The sequence below is a fragment of the Rattus norvegicus genome, chromosome 5 (assembly GCF_036323735.1).
Source record: "Rattus norvegicus strain BN/NHsdMcwi chromosome 5, GRCr8, whole genome shotgun sequence".
NCBI lineage: Eukaryota > Metazoa > Chordata > Mammalia > Rodentia > Muridae > Rattus > Rattus norvegicus.
The window spans coordinates 95,467,278-95,487,993 of NC_086023.1; the positions used below are offsets into that span (position 1 = coordinate 95,467,278).

At 37.3% G+C, this 20,716-nt stretch overlaps 1 protein-coding gene across 45 annotated transcripts in view; it reads right to left on the reverse strand.

Moving 5' to 3' along the window:
* Ptprd (protein tyrosine phosphatase, receptor type, D) overlaps nucleotides 1–20,716 on the reverse strand; it is a 2,322,278-nt gene that overhangs the window by 374,057 nt on the left and 1,927,505 nt on the right. For 44 of the 45 annotated variants that reach the window (XM_063288539.1, XM_063288540.1, XM_039111462.2 and 41 more), the window contains one exon: nucleotides 6–172. In XM_063288539.1, the coding sequence (XP_063144609.1) occupies nucleotides 6–90 (85 nt within the window). In that variant the 5' untranslated portion in view covers nucleotides 91–172. Of the gene's footprint in view, nucleotides 1–5; nucleotides 173–16,468; nucleotides 16,655–20,716 lie in introns of those variants that run through there. The other variant, XM_063288541.1, reaches the window with a different exon arrangement.

Here is a 20,716-nt window from a genome sequence, read left to right on the forward strand (position 1 = left end):
CTTACTCTCAGCACAGGCGTAGAGGAAGAAGGCGAGGAGCAGCAACAGCAGCCTGGCCACGGGCACCATCCTGCAGCTTGTCAACGGCATGCACCGGCAGCTTGGAAACAGCCTAGGGAGCCACAGCGACTACTAGTCTGCTCGGAAACTTCAGCTGGAACCCTTTCAGAGCCTGTGAAGGGAGGAGACAGGAAAAGAAGAAAACACAGAAACAATTAGATTTCTCACTCTTTCACATGTCCTACCACAACCTAGAAAGACATGCCCTATTGTAAAAGCACAATAAACACTGGAGACGTCATGTCTGTGTATGGGGAAATAACCTGGAATGTAAAAAGCTGGGTCCTTAGCATTGTTGCTGCCAGGCCACTTACAACCAATCACCAGGAACTCATTTCTGCGCCATCTTTTTGGCCACTATACTCTAAGGGGGCGGGCGGTAACAGGCTTCAAACAAAAATCTGCATGAGCACATCATGGAGAAAGGCACATCCGAACCTTAAGCAATGCTTAATAGAAGTCTGTCCATCTATTAATGACAGAATAAAGGAAGACGTATATGAAAGTTTTGCGTGTGTGTGTGTGTGTGTGTGTGTGTGTGTGTGTGTCCCCGTCCAATTCCCTGAGACTGGAGCTACAGATGTTTGTGTACTCCCATGTGGTGTTGGGAAACCTTGAGCATACAGGAGCAGTATTTTAACAGGATGAAGAATGGGAATTCCCTGAACTCCATGCAAAGTTTGAAAAAAGTAAGGTGCTGGTATGCTGAAGTAGAGATGGCTTGTTAAGACAGAAAACTATGCATTACAACAAGCTACACTTCTGCAGTTCTTTGGCATGCTCTATAATTTTGTGTCCCTCTTTTCTGGGAAATGTGGATGCACTTCTGATTTGGGATCCACATGGTTTGTGAGGGCCACAGGGTTAGAATGAGGTAACTGTTAGGCGAACAGAAGATGATACAAAAGAGAGAACACAAAGAAATCCTTGGATGTGTCTATGTCTAGTGATCATTACCCAGCCAGCACAAAAACAAGCTCTATACTGTTTGAGAGCAGAGAAAAAATAGAGAACTAGGCTTTGGGAAAATTCACTGGCAGCTGCATCAAGAACAATGCTGAATGCCACTAAGTTCATAGAAAGAGTTCCAGGTGAGACGAAATATAAAATTCAAAGATCATGGTTTGTCCAAAAAGATAGCCTTTGGAGTAAAAGGTCTGCTTCACAAGACTGATGATGACCTTAGTTTAATCTCCAGAACCCACAGAAGAAGGAAAAAAAACAACATTTAGAAGTTGTCCTCTGACCTCTACATGTGTGTCATATACCATATATACATATGCGCACACACACGCCTGCATGTGCGTGTGTACACACACACACACACACACACACACACACACACACACACACACACACAGAGAGAGAGAGAGAGAGAGAGAGAGAGAGAGAGACTAATACAATAATAAATAAAATTCCCTTAGAGACCTTTCCCCTTGGTGGCCACAGCAGTGGAAAATTAATGGGAGGGAATGAGGTGATCACAGATAGGCTCTAAAGAATAATCCGGAGTATGATTCTCAACGTGATGTGCAATTGTGCTTGCAGAACCTTTGGTAAATACAGCACGTCTTTCTACAATGAGTAGCATCTTAAATAAACAAAACAAACAAACAAAGAAACCAAAATAGTGGAGACGCTGTGTCATAAAATATAGTCTCCCCAGTTTCTGTGGTGAGAACTTAAGGCCACTGGGATTCATTTGCAAAAGGAAACTGTGCACCTTTAAATCTCGCCTCTCTCAATGTCTGGAACACATGAAACCCTTGATGGGACACAGTAGAAATACCCATAAACAGCCTCACACCACAAAGTAAGTGGATATTCAAAGAATCATACTGCAGCTATTATATACACTTTGTCTTTTCTGACACTGAATTTGAAAATTAAAGTACCCTTTTTACTTAAAAAAAAAAGTGGGTTTTCATTAATATGCAAGAATAGTTTGGATGCAGGAAAGACACCGTCAAGAGGAAGAGCAGAATCACTCTCTCATTACCATTCTACTCTCTAGGCCCTTCTTTTGTTTGTTTGTTTGTTTTTCGACAGATTTGTGGCATAAAGAAGTAAGCTGAACACTGAAACACATCTTGAATCCGAAAGCTAGCCAGCTGTTGCAGAACAGTGATTGGTTATCAATCTCATCTGGAAAACAGCTTATCAAGCAGTTCACAGCTATCAGCTGTTGGAAATGGCAAAGCTTCTGAGGAGAAGGACTACAGGAATCAGCTCTCCTCACCCTCTCTCCTCCCCCTGCCACCACCTCTTTTCTCACGCCAGCATTTCAGATGGCAGCAAAGTCCAGGAGACATCAGTCCTGTCGGATTCAATTTGTGTCTGGGCAAGCATATCAGAGCCAACTGCTACATAAGGACTCTGAGCCATCACAGCCTCAGAAACCCACAGAAGCTTGCACAGGGAAGGGCGCCTTGTCTTTTCCATGCACTCAGCTAACGTGTATTAAGTCCCAATTTTTCCAAATAAGTCTGTAAATGTTCCCTCTCACTTGGGTCAGTGACAGGATTTCACTCTCTAAAAATGAATGCTAACATGAAAGGACACATTTACACTTAAATAAGCTATGCCCTTGCCCAGTACATCAAGGAAATAATCAGAAGTATGGAAAAATGCATATACCAGAGGTTCACTCCATAAACACCATTGAAAAGGAAATGCTGGATAGTATCAGTACAATGAAATTGATATTGCAATACAAAAATGGGAAATGAATTTTTACAGAGATATTTAAAACAAAAAGAATGAGGGTGAAATGAACGTCACTAGTGTTTGCCTTTAGCCTTTTGTGGTAGAAAGGAGGTAAGGCAGAAGCTGATCTGTGCTTTGGGACATCTGAGGAGACAACCTTTGCCACTCACACCTTGTGATACTCATTAAAAAAGACAAACAAATAAAACTCATGTAGGTATGAACTTGAAATATTTTAAACACTGCTATTTACTTCCCACACCACAAAGTTCTTATGAATGATTTCAAGTCACCAGTACATTAAACTATGCACATGTGTGGTAGAGAACTTCCCAGACAGTACAGATGGAATGGTACTTGAGTCTCACATATGTTGAATCCATCTCTTTCCTCAATTGGGGGACATTTTCTACAGCAAATACATTAATATTTTAACTAAATTCAATACTGATCTTTCTCTAGCTTTGCATAGGACTAAAATACATTTATGTAGATTGTGTAAAATGTAGCTTTTCTTTCTAAAAGTTAAGTATGAATGGCTGGTTTTAAGTTGTAGAAAATCTTTCTAGAACTTCTTGCCACACTCAGGAGCAAGTAAATGTTCAGTAACTCCCAGGATGTACCCAAGAAAGGGCTCAAGACAGTGATGTGCCGTCAGCTAAATATAAGGAGAACTGGCTGGAAAAAAGGACAGTAGCTACTATGAACTGAAGTACACCATTTCAAAACCTCTATCTTCATAATTCAAATCATTTTAAATTATATTAATCACTCCAGAGATGTTAATAAACTGTTATGGACTGAAAATGTGTCTCCCAAGGGACATGTGTTATTGGCTTAGTCCCCAGTTTATGGCCCTAATGGGAACAACTGGAATCATAGAAGCTTAGGACCTATGTGACATCTTTTGGACAGAAAGGGAAGAGTTTAGCATGGGTTTTGATGGATAATCCCTCCTCTTCCTCTTTCCGTGTCTCAGTCAAGAAGATGAAGTTCGTCCGCCATGTGCTGTCACCTTGATACACTAAGCCATTATAGCCCTAAAGCATCAGGACCAATCATTTGCGGTCTAAAGACACTTAAAATCATGAGCCAAAATAGGCTATTCTATCCTTTAAGATGATTTTATCTTGGGCATTTGTTACAGTAATGGCAATCTGACTAACACAAGAATACTACCATTAAACGGAAAACAGGGTGAGAACGGAAAAAAAAAATGAACCATCCAGTAGAAAAGATCTCCACAAGGACTTTGAAGTCAATGTTATTATCATGAGAAAACAATGTATCACTGTTTACCTCTAAACTCTTGGTCCCTTCTGTGTCATAACACACTATTTTAAGCTTACACAGTAGAAGCAGTCATTTCCTAATACAATTTAACCTGGGCGGGCATGCCTACAGAAATCCAGTCAGCTGCAAGGACAGTCCTCAGATACTGTGACAGCTCTCATCAACCTCTTTAACTAGACCTCCATAAATCAACTGGAACTGGTTTCCAATTAAGGGAAGGAGCTATTTGTACAAAGGACATGTTAGCAGGCAGCTTCAGTTTGAAAGAGACAAAAAGCATAGCCATTTGGGCAAAAATGGAGTATCGTCTACAGTGACAACAGAGGCTTCTCTGAGCACCATACAAATTCCCTATGTCCTCAGCACACAGCACAGTAAGAGGAAATGAAAAGACTCAAACCTATACCTTCGGTGTTTCTTGTGTTGATTATTCTAAGAGAAGACAGACCCCTGAACTATTTATCTTGATAAATTACAAAAGCATCCAGCTCTGTCCAACAGAACTTCCTGCACTGTGGAGATGTTACTGCACTGCAATGACAGATTGTTTGAAGTATAGTAAGGGGAGCAGGTCTCATTCACATTCATTTACATTAATTAAGCAGCCTCGTGTGTGTGTGTGTGTGTGTGTGTGTGTGTGTGTGTGTGTGACTATCCTAGTGAACAGCACATTCAGCAATAGAAATACAATTAAAGCATAGAAAAGTGTTCTCAGTCCTGTCTGAAACAATATGATATGATTTCTGAGTCCTTTCATTCTTGGAAACCTATTGTAGGAGCTATAAGGTTGCAGTGTTGAGAGAATCAACTTAACATTTAGACCATTCATTTCCCATCTCTGTCCTGTGTATGTTCATGTACACCTACACAGTTATATTTTCATCTCATTATTTCTATTATTGAACAAAAAACATTGTGTGAGAGTTCTGCAATATGCAAAAGAATAAAATTGTATCCCTGTTTCTAGCCATGTATATCATATACAAAAGCTTCCATATAGATGTCTGTATGTATAGAAAATCTCACAATCGATGAAGGACAAAGATAAACCAAAAACTTTGAAAGCAATAGAAGTGACCATAGGTGGGAACGGAGCCCTGTCACAGTCAAGGAGGTTGTAGATCAGGTTGCAAAATTCACGGGTTAACCCTAAGGGGATAGAACCTCAAACAACGCAATAATAAGAACACAGTTCAAAATTTTAAAATATTTTAAATATTTAAAGTATATTAAAACTATTATTAAATAATTTAAGAAATATTTGAAAATGATGCTCTTTGACCTACAATCCCATCCTTCCTGAAAAATAGGCTAGGGCAATAGCTGTCCAAAGATTATGGGAATAACCAGCCAATATCTGACTGAATTAAGACCTACTCCATGAGATAAAACCTACACCAAACATTACTTGGGTGACCAAGAACCTGAGACTAGATAGCCTTGGGACCTAGGGTAAACCCAAATACTTCTATTCTTTAACAAAAAATTAACAATAAAAGGACATTCTTCCGTTCTCACAGACCAATTCCTTGCTTAGCCATCACCACACAAGTTTTCTCCTGAGCAGGTGGAAACAAATCCAAGACCCACAGCCTCTGTATTATGCACAAAATGAGAAATTTTGGGCTACTCAGCCCTGAAGGCTCAGGGAACTCTGTCAAGAAAGAATATAAAAGCCAGGAGGGATGAAAGAAAACATCAAGGAAACAAGCTATGTCTACTTCATCAGGATTGACAAACATCCGAACTAACAGAAACTGGGAAGGCACACAGGCCTGCACAGCTTTGCACCAGATAGAGTCTTTCAGCTGAAAGGAGAAGAGGATCCATGCCCCCATCCCTAACCCATATGCAATCTCCACTTGATAGCCACTTCCAGGGGAAATTTTAGCATTCTGCAAGGGTGTGTCACTGGGGAAACAAACTACTGAAAGGTGCATGCGTAGCAGTAGATGCCAAGAGAAAATGAACTCAACAGTATCACTGGTTCCTTGTCTCAAAATGTCATGTCAGAGCTTTTCAATATTTATCTTATGTTTTTATTTTTATTTTATTTATATACAATTTATCTCTTTTTACCCTACAGGTCCTTTGCACATATATCATGGCTTCCAGTTTAGTGGGTTTTTTGTTTTGTTTTATGGGATTCCTGTATATGTGAAAATGTGTGTCTCTGTGTCTATATCAGTTTCATGTGCCTTTTTTGACTCTTTGTTTTATCCTATTCCAATGTGTTTGTTTTATTCTATCTTATTTTATCTATCAATCTATCTATGCATATATATTACATATCTATATTAGATAATATAGTATGATATGATATGATATAAGTCTTAAAGCCTGTTTGTTTTCTAAGGCTGGATAAAGATGCGGTGGTTCCAGATGTGAGCGGAAGGGGGGAGAAACTGGGAGGAGTAGAGGAGGAGAAGCCATAACCAGAATCTATTCTGCAAGAAAACATTAAAACTATTTTCAATAAAAGGGGTCATTACTAATCTTGGTTGTCAGCTTTACTACATATGGAATCAAGTCAAACACACATACACACACACACACACTCACTTTGAAATAGAATTAAATAAATAGCAAAAAATAATAATTCTGAATAAAATGCTCAGCCCTTGATTGATTCAAGTAAATCTTTTTAGCAGAAAAATCAAAAACCAATTTAAAACTACATTCTTTCCCATTACAGTACAACAAATGGAAAATCCATGCTTTTCTTCTTTTAGACATGTTTTCATAACAATTAGAAAAATGGAGAGGCATTTTGAGCTATTACATGCAATGTCAAAGTAATGACTTGACCAACTTCTTTTGGGCAAATATTATATATTAATATGGCATTCTGGTTGGCTAAACAGTTGTTATTTGAAGAAATCAAAAGAATTTTGAGAGCACTAAGAGTAAATAAAAGCCTAAAACCATTCACACTTAAAAGATTTTTACATGTTAAAATCTAATACGTGCAGAGAAAAGCTAACTGATATTAGTCTAAGATTTATAACATATGAGCTCCCACTGTGGCCACACAGAATTTTTAGCTCCTTTCAACTCAGGGATAGCATTACTAACTTTAGTCCAGTTTCCTTTGTGCCATGAGAAATAGACAGTGACAATGAACAAAGCAACCCCTCACTACCAGGCTGTCTTTACCCTAAAACTGTATCTAAGGATAGTTTCATTAGAGGTGTATGATTTCCTTCAGTGACTACTGCACACCAAAATACTGCAGTAACATTCAGGAATCTAGAGGAAGATGATAGTGCAGGTGCTCAAATATAAGTCTATTCTAAGGCTGTGAAGAGTCTGCTATTTTTTCCCATCTTCCAAATACACAGTGTGGAAGTAAGAAACTCAACTTTCTCTCAAGACACAGGAGTTCAAGCCAGCCATTCCCTACACTACAAGAGCACGTGTAGTATTATTTTAATTTTTGTGCGATTTGTAATCAATGTAAAAGAAATGTCTCTAACGTACTATAATGAAGTTCCTTCTCATAATCTTTAAAAGTCAAAAGGTTCTGTTTTAGTGCTTGCAATGATTTATTTGCAAGACAAACTTTTTAGAATATACTATGAGCATTTTTTTTAATTTTCATCAATTAAAAACTTGAAGGAAACTTGCTAATATAAAATTTACTATAAAGTAACCATTAAAGTTACATTGCAGTGTATTTACTCCCCATTCAATTGAGGACTTAACACTAGTCTTATTTTCCTCAATATTAATTTTAAATAAAAATAAGTTGTATTTTAATCAAGCAATCTCTCTCTGTTTCTCTGTCTTTGTCTGTCTGTCTCTCTCTCTCTCTCTCTCTCTCTCTCTCTCTGTGTGTGTGTGTGTGTGTGTGTGTGTGTGTTTGTGTGTGTGTGCAAATATAAATGTGTGGTCCGAAACAAGGTCTTACTCTAGTGCAGCATGACCTAGAATTTACTCTGTACCCAGGCTGGCCTCAATCATTTGAAAATTCCCCTGCCTCAACTTCCAAACTGTGGGATTAAAGGCCTAAGCCAAAATGCCCAAGTTGTTCAAGAATTTCATTTGTGTGTTTATTCATGTGATTGTGGGATGTGCACACATGCCTATGAATGTGCACACACACAGTCCATCAATAACCTCAAGTATCATTTCCTTTAGTTTCCATTCTACAAGAAATTTTCATTTCCATTCCACAGGTGTCATTCATCTTGGGTTCTCTAAACAAGCTCTCACATTAATCTGTAGATCACCAAAATGCTATGCCAGCCAGTCAGCAAGTCCCAAGATTCAGCTTCTCTTTGCCTCTCCAGGGCTAAGGTTACAATCAGGCAGCACTTGGAGTTGAATTGAGGTATATCATCAACTGTTTCACCTTTCCTCTCCCATTTAATCATTTAAATACTTTATTATTGGAGCTCAAAAGAAACTAATTCAGCCTACTCCTGCTTGGTGTATCTATAAATAAATCTTTGGACAATGGCTTTCAGCTGAAAGTGATTTTGCCCTCTTTCCTGCGAATAACTGGCAGGATCTAAACATATTCTTTGCAATAATAACATTAACGAAGAAGAGAGCTAATGTTTTGTAAGAGGTAAAAATGCAGAGATAATACTAAATGTATATTCCTATATAGGAAACCCCCATATGAAAGAATAACCCAGTCAACAAGGTCAGCACAGCTAGGAAACTCTGTCCTAGGACAAATAATGATCAAGGAAGAAAAATGAATGGTATTGTTGGGGTTTCCAAGACCTACTTTGCAGAATAGTTCTAAAAACACAAAGGTAAGGTATTTCCAGTTGGTTATAACTTACAGTCAATCATATCTTGAAGTCCTACCAGAATTATATAGCACTCTCAAACTTCCCTTTTTGTCTTGAAGATTAAACAATATTGAGTTGACTCATGGAAAATGTAGTCAATAAGCCTAGGTGCATGAATAGTGTCACTAAATAAAATAGCAGATCGATGAAATTCAGAGCACATTGACTCTGATGCATTGAAGAGAAGCTTTCCCCCAACTCAAAGGGATACTGCTGCTCCAAGGAGGAAATGGCTCAGTTGAAGGACTGGCATTTTTTTAAGGACTACATGTTAGGTAGAATGGGAAGAGGACATCAGGACAGGCTGGGAAAGTGGGATCTCGAGTGTGTATTTTCCCAGTCACATTGTGATGAATTCTCAATCTAGCTAGAATTCTACTGAGAACACAGGCATGGGAGGAGCCCCCTTTTTTCGGTTGTAAAATCAAGTAAATGACCACCAACACAAACAGAAGCAAAGTAATAAGAACTTTAAAGGCGCTGGCCTCCTCTCATCTGCTCACACTTCATTGTTATATGACATTCATTTTGAACATTAATTATTCCCTCTCTCCTTCAGTGAGACTGTGGAGAGATAAAAATAAGAAAACAATGCATAGCCTTCATCAACAACTTCACCTAACAGACAATAAGTAATCCAAAAGGACATAATGAAACCAGGCACCTAGAGATATGTGTCTGGCTGGCCTAAAAGGGTCTGCAGGCACTTGGTGTTTGGTTCTTTGTTTGTTTTTTCCTAGCACAGCCATCTGTTTCTGTCCTCTCTAACCCTAGCTCAGATACGGTTGCATTAATTTTAAGCAGTAGAAAATAGGTTTCTGGAAATTGCACAGAAGGAGATGACAATAAAATCTTAAAGGAAATATAGAAAGAGCTACTGAATAGATCTGCATGAGAGTCCTTGTCCTAGACCTACAAAGAATTCCCCAGTGAACATTCACTCATGAAACAAAGAACTTCCAAAGAAAAGATTTGGGTTGTTTGTTTGTTTTTGTTTTTGATTTCTTTTTTTGGTTTGCTTGTTTGTTGGTTCTTTTTTTAAAGTGGTACATCATTACACACTTGTATCTGTGAGACTAGAAGATATGCTTAAGAGAGTGGATCAACCAGAAGTAGATTTTTTAAATTCTCATAGCTAGTAACCAAAAGAATAAAATGCACATACACCTCAAGGAATACACACTTGTACATATTGCCATCAAGGTCTTTGATGCGTTGTTTTCTCTTTAAAATTCATCACAAATACAAGCTAGCTAAAGAGGAGAAGATGGGTGGATCCATAGGCAAATTCACCCAAATGGTGGCGATTATCCGGGAGGAAAGATGTCAGACAAAATTCACTTTAGCATAAAGCTGCTGAGGGCACCATGGCCAGAATGAAAGAAAAATGAAGACACACAATGGTTATTTCTCAGAAGCAGTTGGCATTATAAAGTAATTTGATAATAAAGCACTAAAATTTCCTACAGCAATAAAAGCACTATGCATTTCCCACAGCAAGATGTGTCAGACAAGCAATGATAAAAATATTTTCCCACAGAATCTCTTTGAAAAAAATACACTCAAGCCCTCCATAAAATAAGCTTTGTAAAATATTGTTACTTTTATTGTGCTCCCATAAAATCCTTTAATGAAATACACAGTACAGATATCAAAAAGAAAAAGGAGTTTAAAGCCACCACACACATAGTAATAAATGAGATGCAGTAACTTTCTCAATTCCAAACTTTCAAGATGCCAGTTGTAAAATGAATAGTCACGTAACTAAAAGAAAACGAAATGTCAATGGCACTTCAACCAAAATCCATGGTTGGATTCAGGTTTCACATCTCATTGGGAAGTGAACTGGGCAGGTAAAGAAAAAACCAGGAGCAAGCCCAGGGAGCCTGGTAGGAATGGTGTAAGGCAGGTGTGCAATGACGGAGTGGGGACTAGAGTGCCTACTTATCGTGTGATATGGGATCAAAACACAAATTAAAATGTCACTTTCATTTTGGCCTGCATAGTGTTTATACTGCAGTCTCTTATCTTTTTATCATATTTCTTTATTGTTTTCTAGTCATGGATATTAAGGCAATGATCATATAGCTCCCTGAAATTTTGAAAATCCACACTTCTTCTGAGTACAAGTCTGACTACAGTCTAAGGTACTCATTAAAGCAGATTCTGTCATTTGCAAACTTGTTACTTTACTGCATAACACGTCATAGATAAATAATATCTATATTTTGCTTACAAATACAATATGTTAAAAATAGATATGAAGATATATTTTATATCTTACACACTCTTAATATACTAAGAAATGGAAAAATTTTAAGGTTATTTTAAAAATAGATAAATTCTATATATTTTCTAAGGCACGAAATGAGCAGGTAAGACCTGAAGCCATAGACATTTTGCGGCTATATTTTTTTCATATATATTTTGATGACAACAGGCAAAAATGAGCATTTGGACTGATCTGTCCGCCAATCCCTTTAGGATTCAAATGCTTAATGTGACAACTAAAGGCTCTGTCTGTAAGCAGCAACCAATGTCCACATGAGGTAATGCACATGATAAAAAGACATTGGGGTATTGTTTGAGATTTCAAACAATTGTCCTTTTTTTCTTATCAATATAATCCATCAACACTAAACCATACACAAGTGGGCTTTGTTTTTAAAGTGACTAGTGTTCTTTTGTTTCCAGAAAAAAAAATGAATACAAGGCAGGACTAGACTGGTGCAAGATTCATGTATCAGTACACGGAACTAAGCTCTCCCGTCCTGGTAGAGTATACTGTGAAGAGATGGGAGCAAAGAACAATATAAAAGAGGGAGTGTGTTAGCAGTGCAGTGTCTGGGTACTTGCCTACCATGTTAGACACCCATGTTCAATCCCTCAAAACAACAAAAAGGGGGTAAAAGGAGAGTTAAGTGTGGGAAGAGAATACATGAGCTTTGGACAAAGAAAGTTTAGAACATTTCTTGAGAAGGGATCTCAAGAAGTAAGTAGCAGGTTAGCCTCAACATGGAAGAAAGAATGGGCAACTTTGCTGGCTAAGATACAAAGTGACAAAACGCCGAGAGGCTTAGGGACTGGTAGCCAAAGTCAGACTGTCTTGGCAGAAAATGACTTAGTAACCTGGGGAAAGCAAAGTGTACCCAGATCACACAGTGGGTCATGGCACAGCAGAGAGACTAGATTTCATTTAAAACGCCCATGAAGACACAGTCGTACAGTAAAGGTTCTAGTTTGCATTTTGGACTTTGCAGATGATCTTCAAAAGGCCAGGTATGGATGGGTTGTAAATGCACTGGGCTGTTCTGCCCCCAAATCATGTGCTCAAATACAATCACCACGGTCCATGGTAGTGTCTTTTGATTCCTGATACATTCTCCAAAATTCACTGTTCACCAGCCTCCTCTTCTCAAGCCCCCTTAAGACACTCAGAAATAATGTGTTGCTTTTTGAGGGGCACATAGGTCTTGCCTGTTTCCCTGATAGCAACATGGACTGAAAAACATTTATTTTTCCTCTGTGCAATCTCCCATGGAGAAGTTTAACACACTTTAGAATTTTTACTTGAAAAGCAAAGTTCCTGATGTTAGCTCTCATTTGTGTCCTGAAAAAAAAAAACACTCAAATGGAAAAGATGGGCTTTCATGTGTAAAGAACTGGTGGGCAGATGCGGCCTCTGTGCTCACACTTTTAAACCTCTGATTCCGGAAAGGCTTTCTACACTTAAAATGATTTCACATTCCTACAGTGTTATAGATCAAAGAAACCTTTTGTTTTGTTTGGATTTTCTTTCTTTCTATTTTAATGTTTTTAAACCTTGTAATGACAGCAGTATTGAGGATATTCAATAATAAACTAGAATTTGGACAATAAGAAAACAAGACTTTTTCACAATATTTTTTTAAAAGCGCCTTTCTTTTAAGATTTAGAAAACAGGTCCACCTGTGAGTCAATGGCCAGAGTACATCTCAAATGAGATCTTCCCCTTCTGGATTGGCCTTATTACAGCCTTTGCCAAGGTAAGGAAATAGAAGTAACCCTGTGCCTTAGGTTAGCAGAGTCCTTTGCTCAAGAACTTTAAAGAAAGACTTTACACTTGCTGATCTACGGGACCCCAGTGACCCACTTCCATGTAGATAATCCCAGACTACCCAGTGGGGGTCAAGAGACATTGTAGGAGTTAGATAAACCACCCTATAACATCTCACAGTAGACAATGCTTCCAGAAGATACAGTCAAGATGGGCTGCGAACGGACACCACACTACAACTGCCTACCTGAGCCCATTTGTTGAGTTATGAAGATAAATATTCAGATCCTTTGTCAAGTTGTTAGTTTAGGATGTTACACAGCAAAAGTCTAAGGGCAGTAAGTCATTTGTCTTATCTTGTTTTGTTTCTTCACCTTATCCACAAGAAAACAAATATAAATCAGTATGTTTTCTTAGGCATATTTAGTAAGCTAAGGTACAGAGGCTTCTGAGGTTTCCAGGTAAATTTATTGGTCTGTTGGACAGCAGTCAGCTAATAAAATTAATGCTGCCTGCTTTAGAATGTTAAAACACAGCATATTGTTCTCTGTTATGAAAATCAGTAACTTAGAACTCACTCGGAACTATTTGCTTCAGTTCTGCATATTTTCTGTCCCATAGCTCAGACACAGTGAAATTGTCTTCACTTATCGTTAGCCATTGACTAAAAATCACAAGGCAAGCTGCTCTGTCCTGACAGCCTAGCTGAAGCAATGGTTACATCTGAGCGGTCAATTGATCTTACCATATGGCACTGACAGGAAATGTTCAGCATAATTTAAATGCTGTTTTCCTTAAGAGGTTTCTGCCCTGGGCAAAATCCCACCGTTAATTTAGGTAATAATCAGAATTCATTTTCACTCAAGATTTTTAAAGGAATGGCATTTTCCCCATTGTTTGTGTTTTCTCTGGCCAATATTATTGGAGACCATATTATATATGTCTGTACTTAGATCAGAGCAAATCAACCCAACTACTTTAAATGTGTAAAGATTCACAATCATAACTGAAATTATTCAACAAGTTTAGAAAGGTCAATATACTCACAATTTTAAAACAACTTATAACAGTGTCAAGAATCAATGTAACAGATGTTAACAAAGTTCACAAAGAGAAATTACAGTGTTGGTAACCAATTAAAGACAAAATATTGGTTTAAGTAGAACCATAATATAGTACAAAGTCACAAGATAGGACAAAAAGAAAAGTGGAAATGATACTTTTTGAATCAGTGGTGCTTGATCCAATAGGTAACTGTATAAATGAAAATAAATGTTGGCCTCCTATTTCCACCATGTATCTATGGATCAGGTGCCTAAATACACAAGATAAAATATATCTTACAAAAATAATACAGAATAAATTTATCCTGAGGTTAGCCAAGATTTATGAATAAAAGGCAAAGTGACAATTACTGATGAATTACAATTCAATAAAGTTAAAATGTTCTGTTCATCAAAGGTATTTTAAAAAGGGCATCCACAGAGTTGAAATATTTTCAAAACATGTGTTTGCCACATGTCTGTGCTATCCTGAGTGTATGGGCAGGGAAGGCCCATAATTTAGGAGTAGGCAGTAAAGACAAAAGCACTAAGCATTTTATAAAAGACATTATAATAATGGCCATGGAGAGCATGACTGTTAGTTGAGGAGGGAATGCAAAATATCACAATGAAAACAGTCAGTACACAAGCAACAGGATAATTACAATCAGAAGGCAAACAGCACTGACTGTTACCCAAGTGTAGGAAACAAATGCTCATGTTTTGCTGCTGGGAGTGTAAATTGGTAAAACCTTCCTGCAAAAGAGCTTCTGCATTAGTCAGTAAAGACCATCCTACCATACCAACAGTTTTGTGAAGTTTGTACCCCAAAAGTAACAGCTGCTATTATTTTTAATGGTACAACCCCCCAAAAAACATTAAAATGTCCATCAATATTAGAATGAATAAACTGGGTCAAGTCCATAAAACAAGGAAGTCCACCAAACAAAATTTAAAATAGCTAATGAGGAAAAAGAAGGTAGTTTTAAGGACTGCTTATCAATATGTGTCCAATGAATTTAGCCTGAATAATTTAATTAGTAGGACATTACATAAGTAAATATTGTATAGAAATTAGAATGTAGCTCAACACTTTAAAAATAAAATTACATAAACAGACTGAAGGGCAAAAGTCATATGATCAACAGATTCAAAATGATTTCAACAATGTCCCATATTGTTTTATGACAAAAGTCCTAAAGATACTTGGAACTAAAACAACATACCAAGAACATAAAAACAAAAGTGATATACAACAAACCTACAGTCAGCATTAAAGTAAAAGAGAGATAAGAAAACATTTCCACTAAAATCAGAAACAAGGGCGTACAAGTTCAGCATTCTTATTCATTATAGTGCTGAGCCCCTTGGTGGAATAGTAAGAGGAAAGGACATAACGGGATACCAAGAGTCAGGGAAGAAGTCACAGAATCCCCATCATCAGATGATCTGATGCTCCTGGTAAGAAACACAAGAGCATTCTGAGAAAATGCTGATACAATCATCAAAGTGGCAGGATAGAAAATTAACATGTGAAAAGAAAGAATTTCTTCACACTAATAATAAATAGGGTGAGGAGGAGGAAATAAAAGCAATTAGAATTCTCAATCTCTTTCTCTCATCCTCCTCCCCTCCCTCCCCCCTTCCAAGGAATACACACACACCACACAGTTCTGCAATATGTCACAGGACATGCACCAAGGCACATGCATGCCAGCATACAATATATCTAAAAGAACAAAGTTAATACGACTTTTAGATAAAAATCTCACGTTTTCTGTAAACAAAACATAAGAACCTGATTTAATTCTAAAACTATAGAATTATATGAGTTCTAAAGAATCTGTAAATAAGTATCCACTGAAGGTTATCCCTGTAGACCCTACATGTTATGCCAAACATAAAAATAACAAATCCCCCCAAATGTTACGAATAAATTTTTTTGTTTGGAAATATAGAGTACATAATATTACGAGTCTCTATAGTAATCATGGAAGAAAATACTATTTCAATGGTCCAAAAAGTTCAAGAAAAAGTTCAGAAAAGACAAAGATGTTGAAGAATATGTAGAATATTGGTTTGATAACAAGACATTTTAACTACAAGGATAAAAACCAGAAATAGATTCAAACTATACTCAGAAAGTAATAAGTTTACCATGTATACATAACAGTTTTAATCAAAATAGGAATATCAAGCCATGGACAGGAAAATTGTGGTTAGAACTGAAGTTAGGAACTCTGAATTTCTGCATTTTAAAGAGAAACTTGCATGCCTTACCTAAAACGAACCAAAGAACAACAAAAACACAGTCATGCTAGTGAACTTGATAATACTAAATCATAATACAAATACGTTCTAGTTACAGCCACAATTGCGATGAAACTCTAGCTCCATGTGTCCCAGAGGACACTGCACACTTCTGCTTTCCCTAGGATCCATGTCTTTAAAGAACACCTGGCATCTGCTATGTAATTTGCCTCCAGAAGTAATCTCCTGCTTATGCCGAAGGCTGCTCTTCTTACCTTGTCATTATCTGTTTCTGGAAGGCTCTAGACAAAGTTGCTGACATTGCCATGCTTCAAAGTCCATCTGTATGAAATGAAACAGCCACTGCCTCCTCCCTGCCTGGACATCAGTGAGCAAACAAAGCACATTCAAATCGATGACACAACAGGGTTTTGGAGAGAAACACCAGTCCCTTGTCAATAAATCCAAGGCAAAATTCAGCACGCCTTTCTCAAGGGGGGATTCTGTGACATACTCTGCTTGATTTGAATGTCACTTCTTAATTCTCCCAAGGCTGGCACAAAGCTAGAACCATTCTAGATGCACAGGATGGCAGCTAATTCACCACACACTACAGATGCCTAGGAGCATTAGGGCTTAGTGTCCCTGGGAGTTCAGGGTAAAAGGAGCTGGCACTATATATAATATATAAACTAGGCTCTTGTACAGTCTGTCATTTGAAGAAAAAATCTCATGGACCTGTGGACCAAAGCCTCACTCTACTGTTGAAGAAAAATAAAATAAATAGACTGGAGCAATGCTTGAGTGAATTCTATGTAGATTTCAGGATGTCACAGAGAAGTAACAACAACAAAAAAAGTGACCAACAATATTACAGTTGATAAAATGTGTGCAGAAAAGCATTTCCTTGCTTAAGAGCCAGTATTTATGAAGCTCATTTAAGATGCTAGAGGATGCGCTTCAGCAAGGCATTTGTTTTCTGTCTTAGAGAAGGCAACAAGAAAAATCACCTTCTGAAACATTTAGAACTGGTATGAAACAGAAGCTTGAATTCAAGTCAGTTTAACACAACACAGGATTTCTACCTTAAGGTTAATTAATCTCACAAAGAGTTTTCTATAAAAGATGTATCTCACAGTTCAGTTAAAAAACTGAGGTGCAGAGAAGAAATTATACCCAGTATTTCTCTTAAAGGCCCAGGAGAAGGACTTTTCACGTATGGCTCCCCTAACTGGAAATCCCACCTTGCTCCCTAAACCACTATTTTGAAAAAAAGACAAGCAGGACTGCTGATTTCAATGAATTATGTCCCTACCATTCATGTGATATTTAACAGCCCAGTATCTCAGAGTTGGTCTTATTAAGAGACAGGGGTTTTCACATGGTTAATTAAGTTAAAATAATTCATTAGATTTTCCTAGCCCCTAATATTTTACAAGAAGAGGAGCATTAGACAAAAATATCTAAAGAAAAGAGAAAGTAGACAGTGAGTGAGAAGACCCATAGGTCTGGTAGCCATCTACTGAGTAAAGGGGAAATGGATTCTTCCCTCAATCTCTGTAAGAAATATCTTGTAAGGGATTTTCCAGATGAAAATAATCAAGGGCACTGGGGATGAGTGCGTGCGAAAGAGGGAGAGAGAGAAGAGAGAGGTGGGTGAAGAAAGAATATATATAAAATAGCGACAACAGTCAAATTGCTAAGAAAATGCTGAAAACTCAGTAGTGGAGGCTGGGATCCTCATCATTCTTAGTAGTCCCAGAATAGTTGTCTGTCTCTCGCTGGAGGACAACAATAGGCAGTTACTCAGTCCACAGGATGGAATGCCTCAGTGGTGCCAATATGAGACCAGGAGCCCTGAAAGTTCTTGGAGAGCCACTAGTTTCATTCCATGATTGCAAGCTTGGACAGCTACTGTAATGAAAGGTATCAGCAAGGCAACAACAGCAGAACCAATCAATAAGGTACCTGAGAGTGAAGGTCAAGCCAGCAAAAGGCTCAGGAAACTGTGTTCTGAAATCCTCATTTGATATAGGCTGTCACCACCCACAATCAAATGGGTCTTCCCATATCAATCAAGGAAATCTGGATACTTCTTGAGGACACCTACTTGGGGGATTCTAACTTGTAACAAAGTCACAGTCAAAACATCCATATGCCTCTTCTACTAAGACAATAATTTCTGTCATTTAAACTACCCAGTATGTGGTATTGTGTTGAAGTAGAATGAGCAAACTGATAATATAGACAGATACTAAATAAATCTATAATTAAAAATTACCATTCAAATGTCACTAAGTACAGAATATTTTCTATCCAAAGTGTTTATGTTTCTGGGGTTCTTAAGGTTTAAATTGACCTCATTTAAAACAATCTGCTTTGTATCAAGGAGAAATATCTTTATTTTCATTTTGATAAAAAATAATAAATCTACAAGACATACTGTCAAGTGAAATATTTTGAAGTATTCACTGTATGCTGTATGCCAACCCAGCAGCCTTCTGACAATATTTGGGCTGCTAAAATTATTATGAATTGTACATATAACTACACATATTTGATAAATATTCATAAAAATAAATTCTATAGAAAAACATATATCGACTATATTTTAATAGGTAACAGAGTGAAAATTTCCTTTGCTAAGAAACTTCACACTATTTTCAAGTCAATGCCATTTTGCAGCTGGCTAAGATCCACAGCAGGTAGAACATTTGTCACCTGACAACCTGAGATCCATGTGTCCAGTTCCCACATGGTTAAATGAGACTCTACGTGCTCCATACATGTAGTGCATGTGTACACACAGAGACACAAGATTTTTACTAAAGAAACTAACATCGTCTACACAAAGAAATCCTTCAATAAAATTCATCATCTCTCCATGAGATTATGGATAAAGGGAACAAACCTCAACAAAAAGGAAGCCCACTGACATCATCTTCTTAAAGGCTAAAAAAAAAGCATTTCCACTAAAACAAGCATGCGCATTCTCTTCCTCCCATTGAATATTAACACGGGGACATAAGCAAAGTGATGAGATAAAGATGATTTATACCATAAAACCAAAGTATTTTTATTTTCAGATGATGTTATTCTATACAAAAAATAAATACTGCAAATAAATACATTTTGGAAAGGCTAGTCAAAAGATAGGATAGCCAAAAGAATCATGGACAACCAAAATCTGTTTGAAGTACAGACATCCCATATTTCAAGTCATACCACAGAGTTACAGTAATGAAAACAGTTTGACATTAGCATTTCAAAAAACACATTTATCAATGAAATAACTGAGAAGGACACAGAAACCTGTATCCCTAGGGCCATATGATTTGGACCAAGTAGACAACACTGGAAAAAAGACAGCTTTTTATAAAAAAAAATGGCAATAGTCAAACTGAGTATCTATATGCTCAAGAATGAAAAACTATTCCCATCTCTAACCTGCACAAAACCCAACCTAAGCTGGATCAAGGGCCTCACTGGTAGACTAAAAAAATCATCATCCCTAGTCATCCAAGAAGTGCAAATGAAAAGTTTTTGAGATTTCATCTTACTCCAGTCAGAATAGCTAGGATGAAAAAAATAAAACACCACCACCACCACCACCACCACCACCACCACCACCACCACCACCACAACAACAACAACAACAACATAATAATAATAATAAGAAATGTTGAGAAGAATGCAAAGAAAGGGCCAATTACTGATGGTGAGAAATACTGAAATCAGTGTGGATGTTCCTCAAAGATAAAATTATCCAATGATTCCATTCTTGGGTATGCATGCAAGGTACTTCAAATCCTACTCTAGGGATACCTGCTTATCCATTTTTCAATGCTGTTTTATTCATAACAGTATAAAATGAAAACACCCTAACTGTCCATTAACTGATAAATGAATTAATGGGAAATATGGTATATTTACACAATAGAATATCCTCCATCTACTCAGAAAAATGAAATTTGCAAGTAAATGTATTGCAACAGCAAGGACAAAGCCCGCATAGGACAAGCCCAACCAAAGAGACGGGATTGGCTCTGTGCAATTTTTAGCTGCTCAAACACAGGGTTTTTCTCTGAGAGTATAACTCCTAGTAAGCCAACCATGTTCAAGAAGGAAGGTGTATTGGTTTTGAAGGATTAAAAGGAAAGAATACAAAGTTGGGCAGGTAGGAAAAGTAGGTAGATCTAGAAAGATCTGGGCACAGAATATGATCAAAACACACACTGTATTAAACTCTGAAAGAATTAATAAAACAGGAAATAGTAATTTCCATCTTCCTCATATTATGAGTCATATTCATAAACTATTATATAGATCTATTGCTAATTTTGAAGGTGTGGCTGATGAAGATGAGGAAAACTGTTAATAAGGTGACAAACAAATGAGAAATATTTCATCTTCTATTCTGGGATTTGTTCTCTGAAGAGATGGCTAATGAGAATGACACATGGGAATGAGAAAACACCAGTGAATGCTAGCTAATTTACTGTTAGGAAATCAGTTTTCATAAA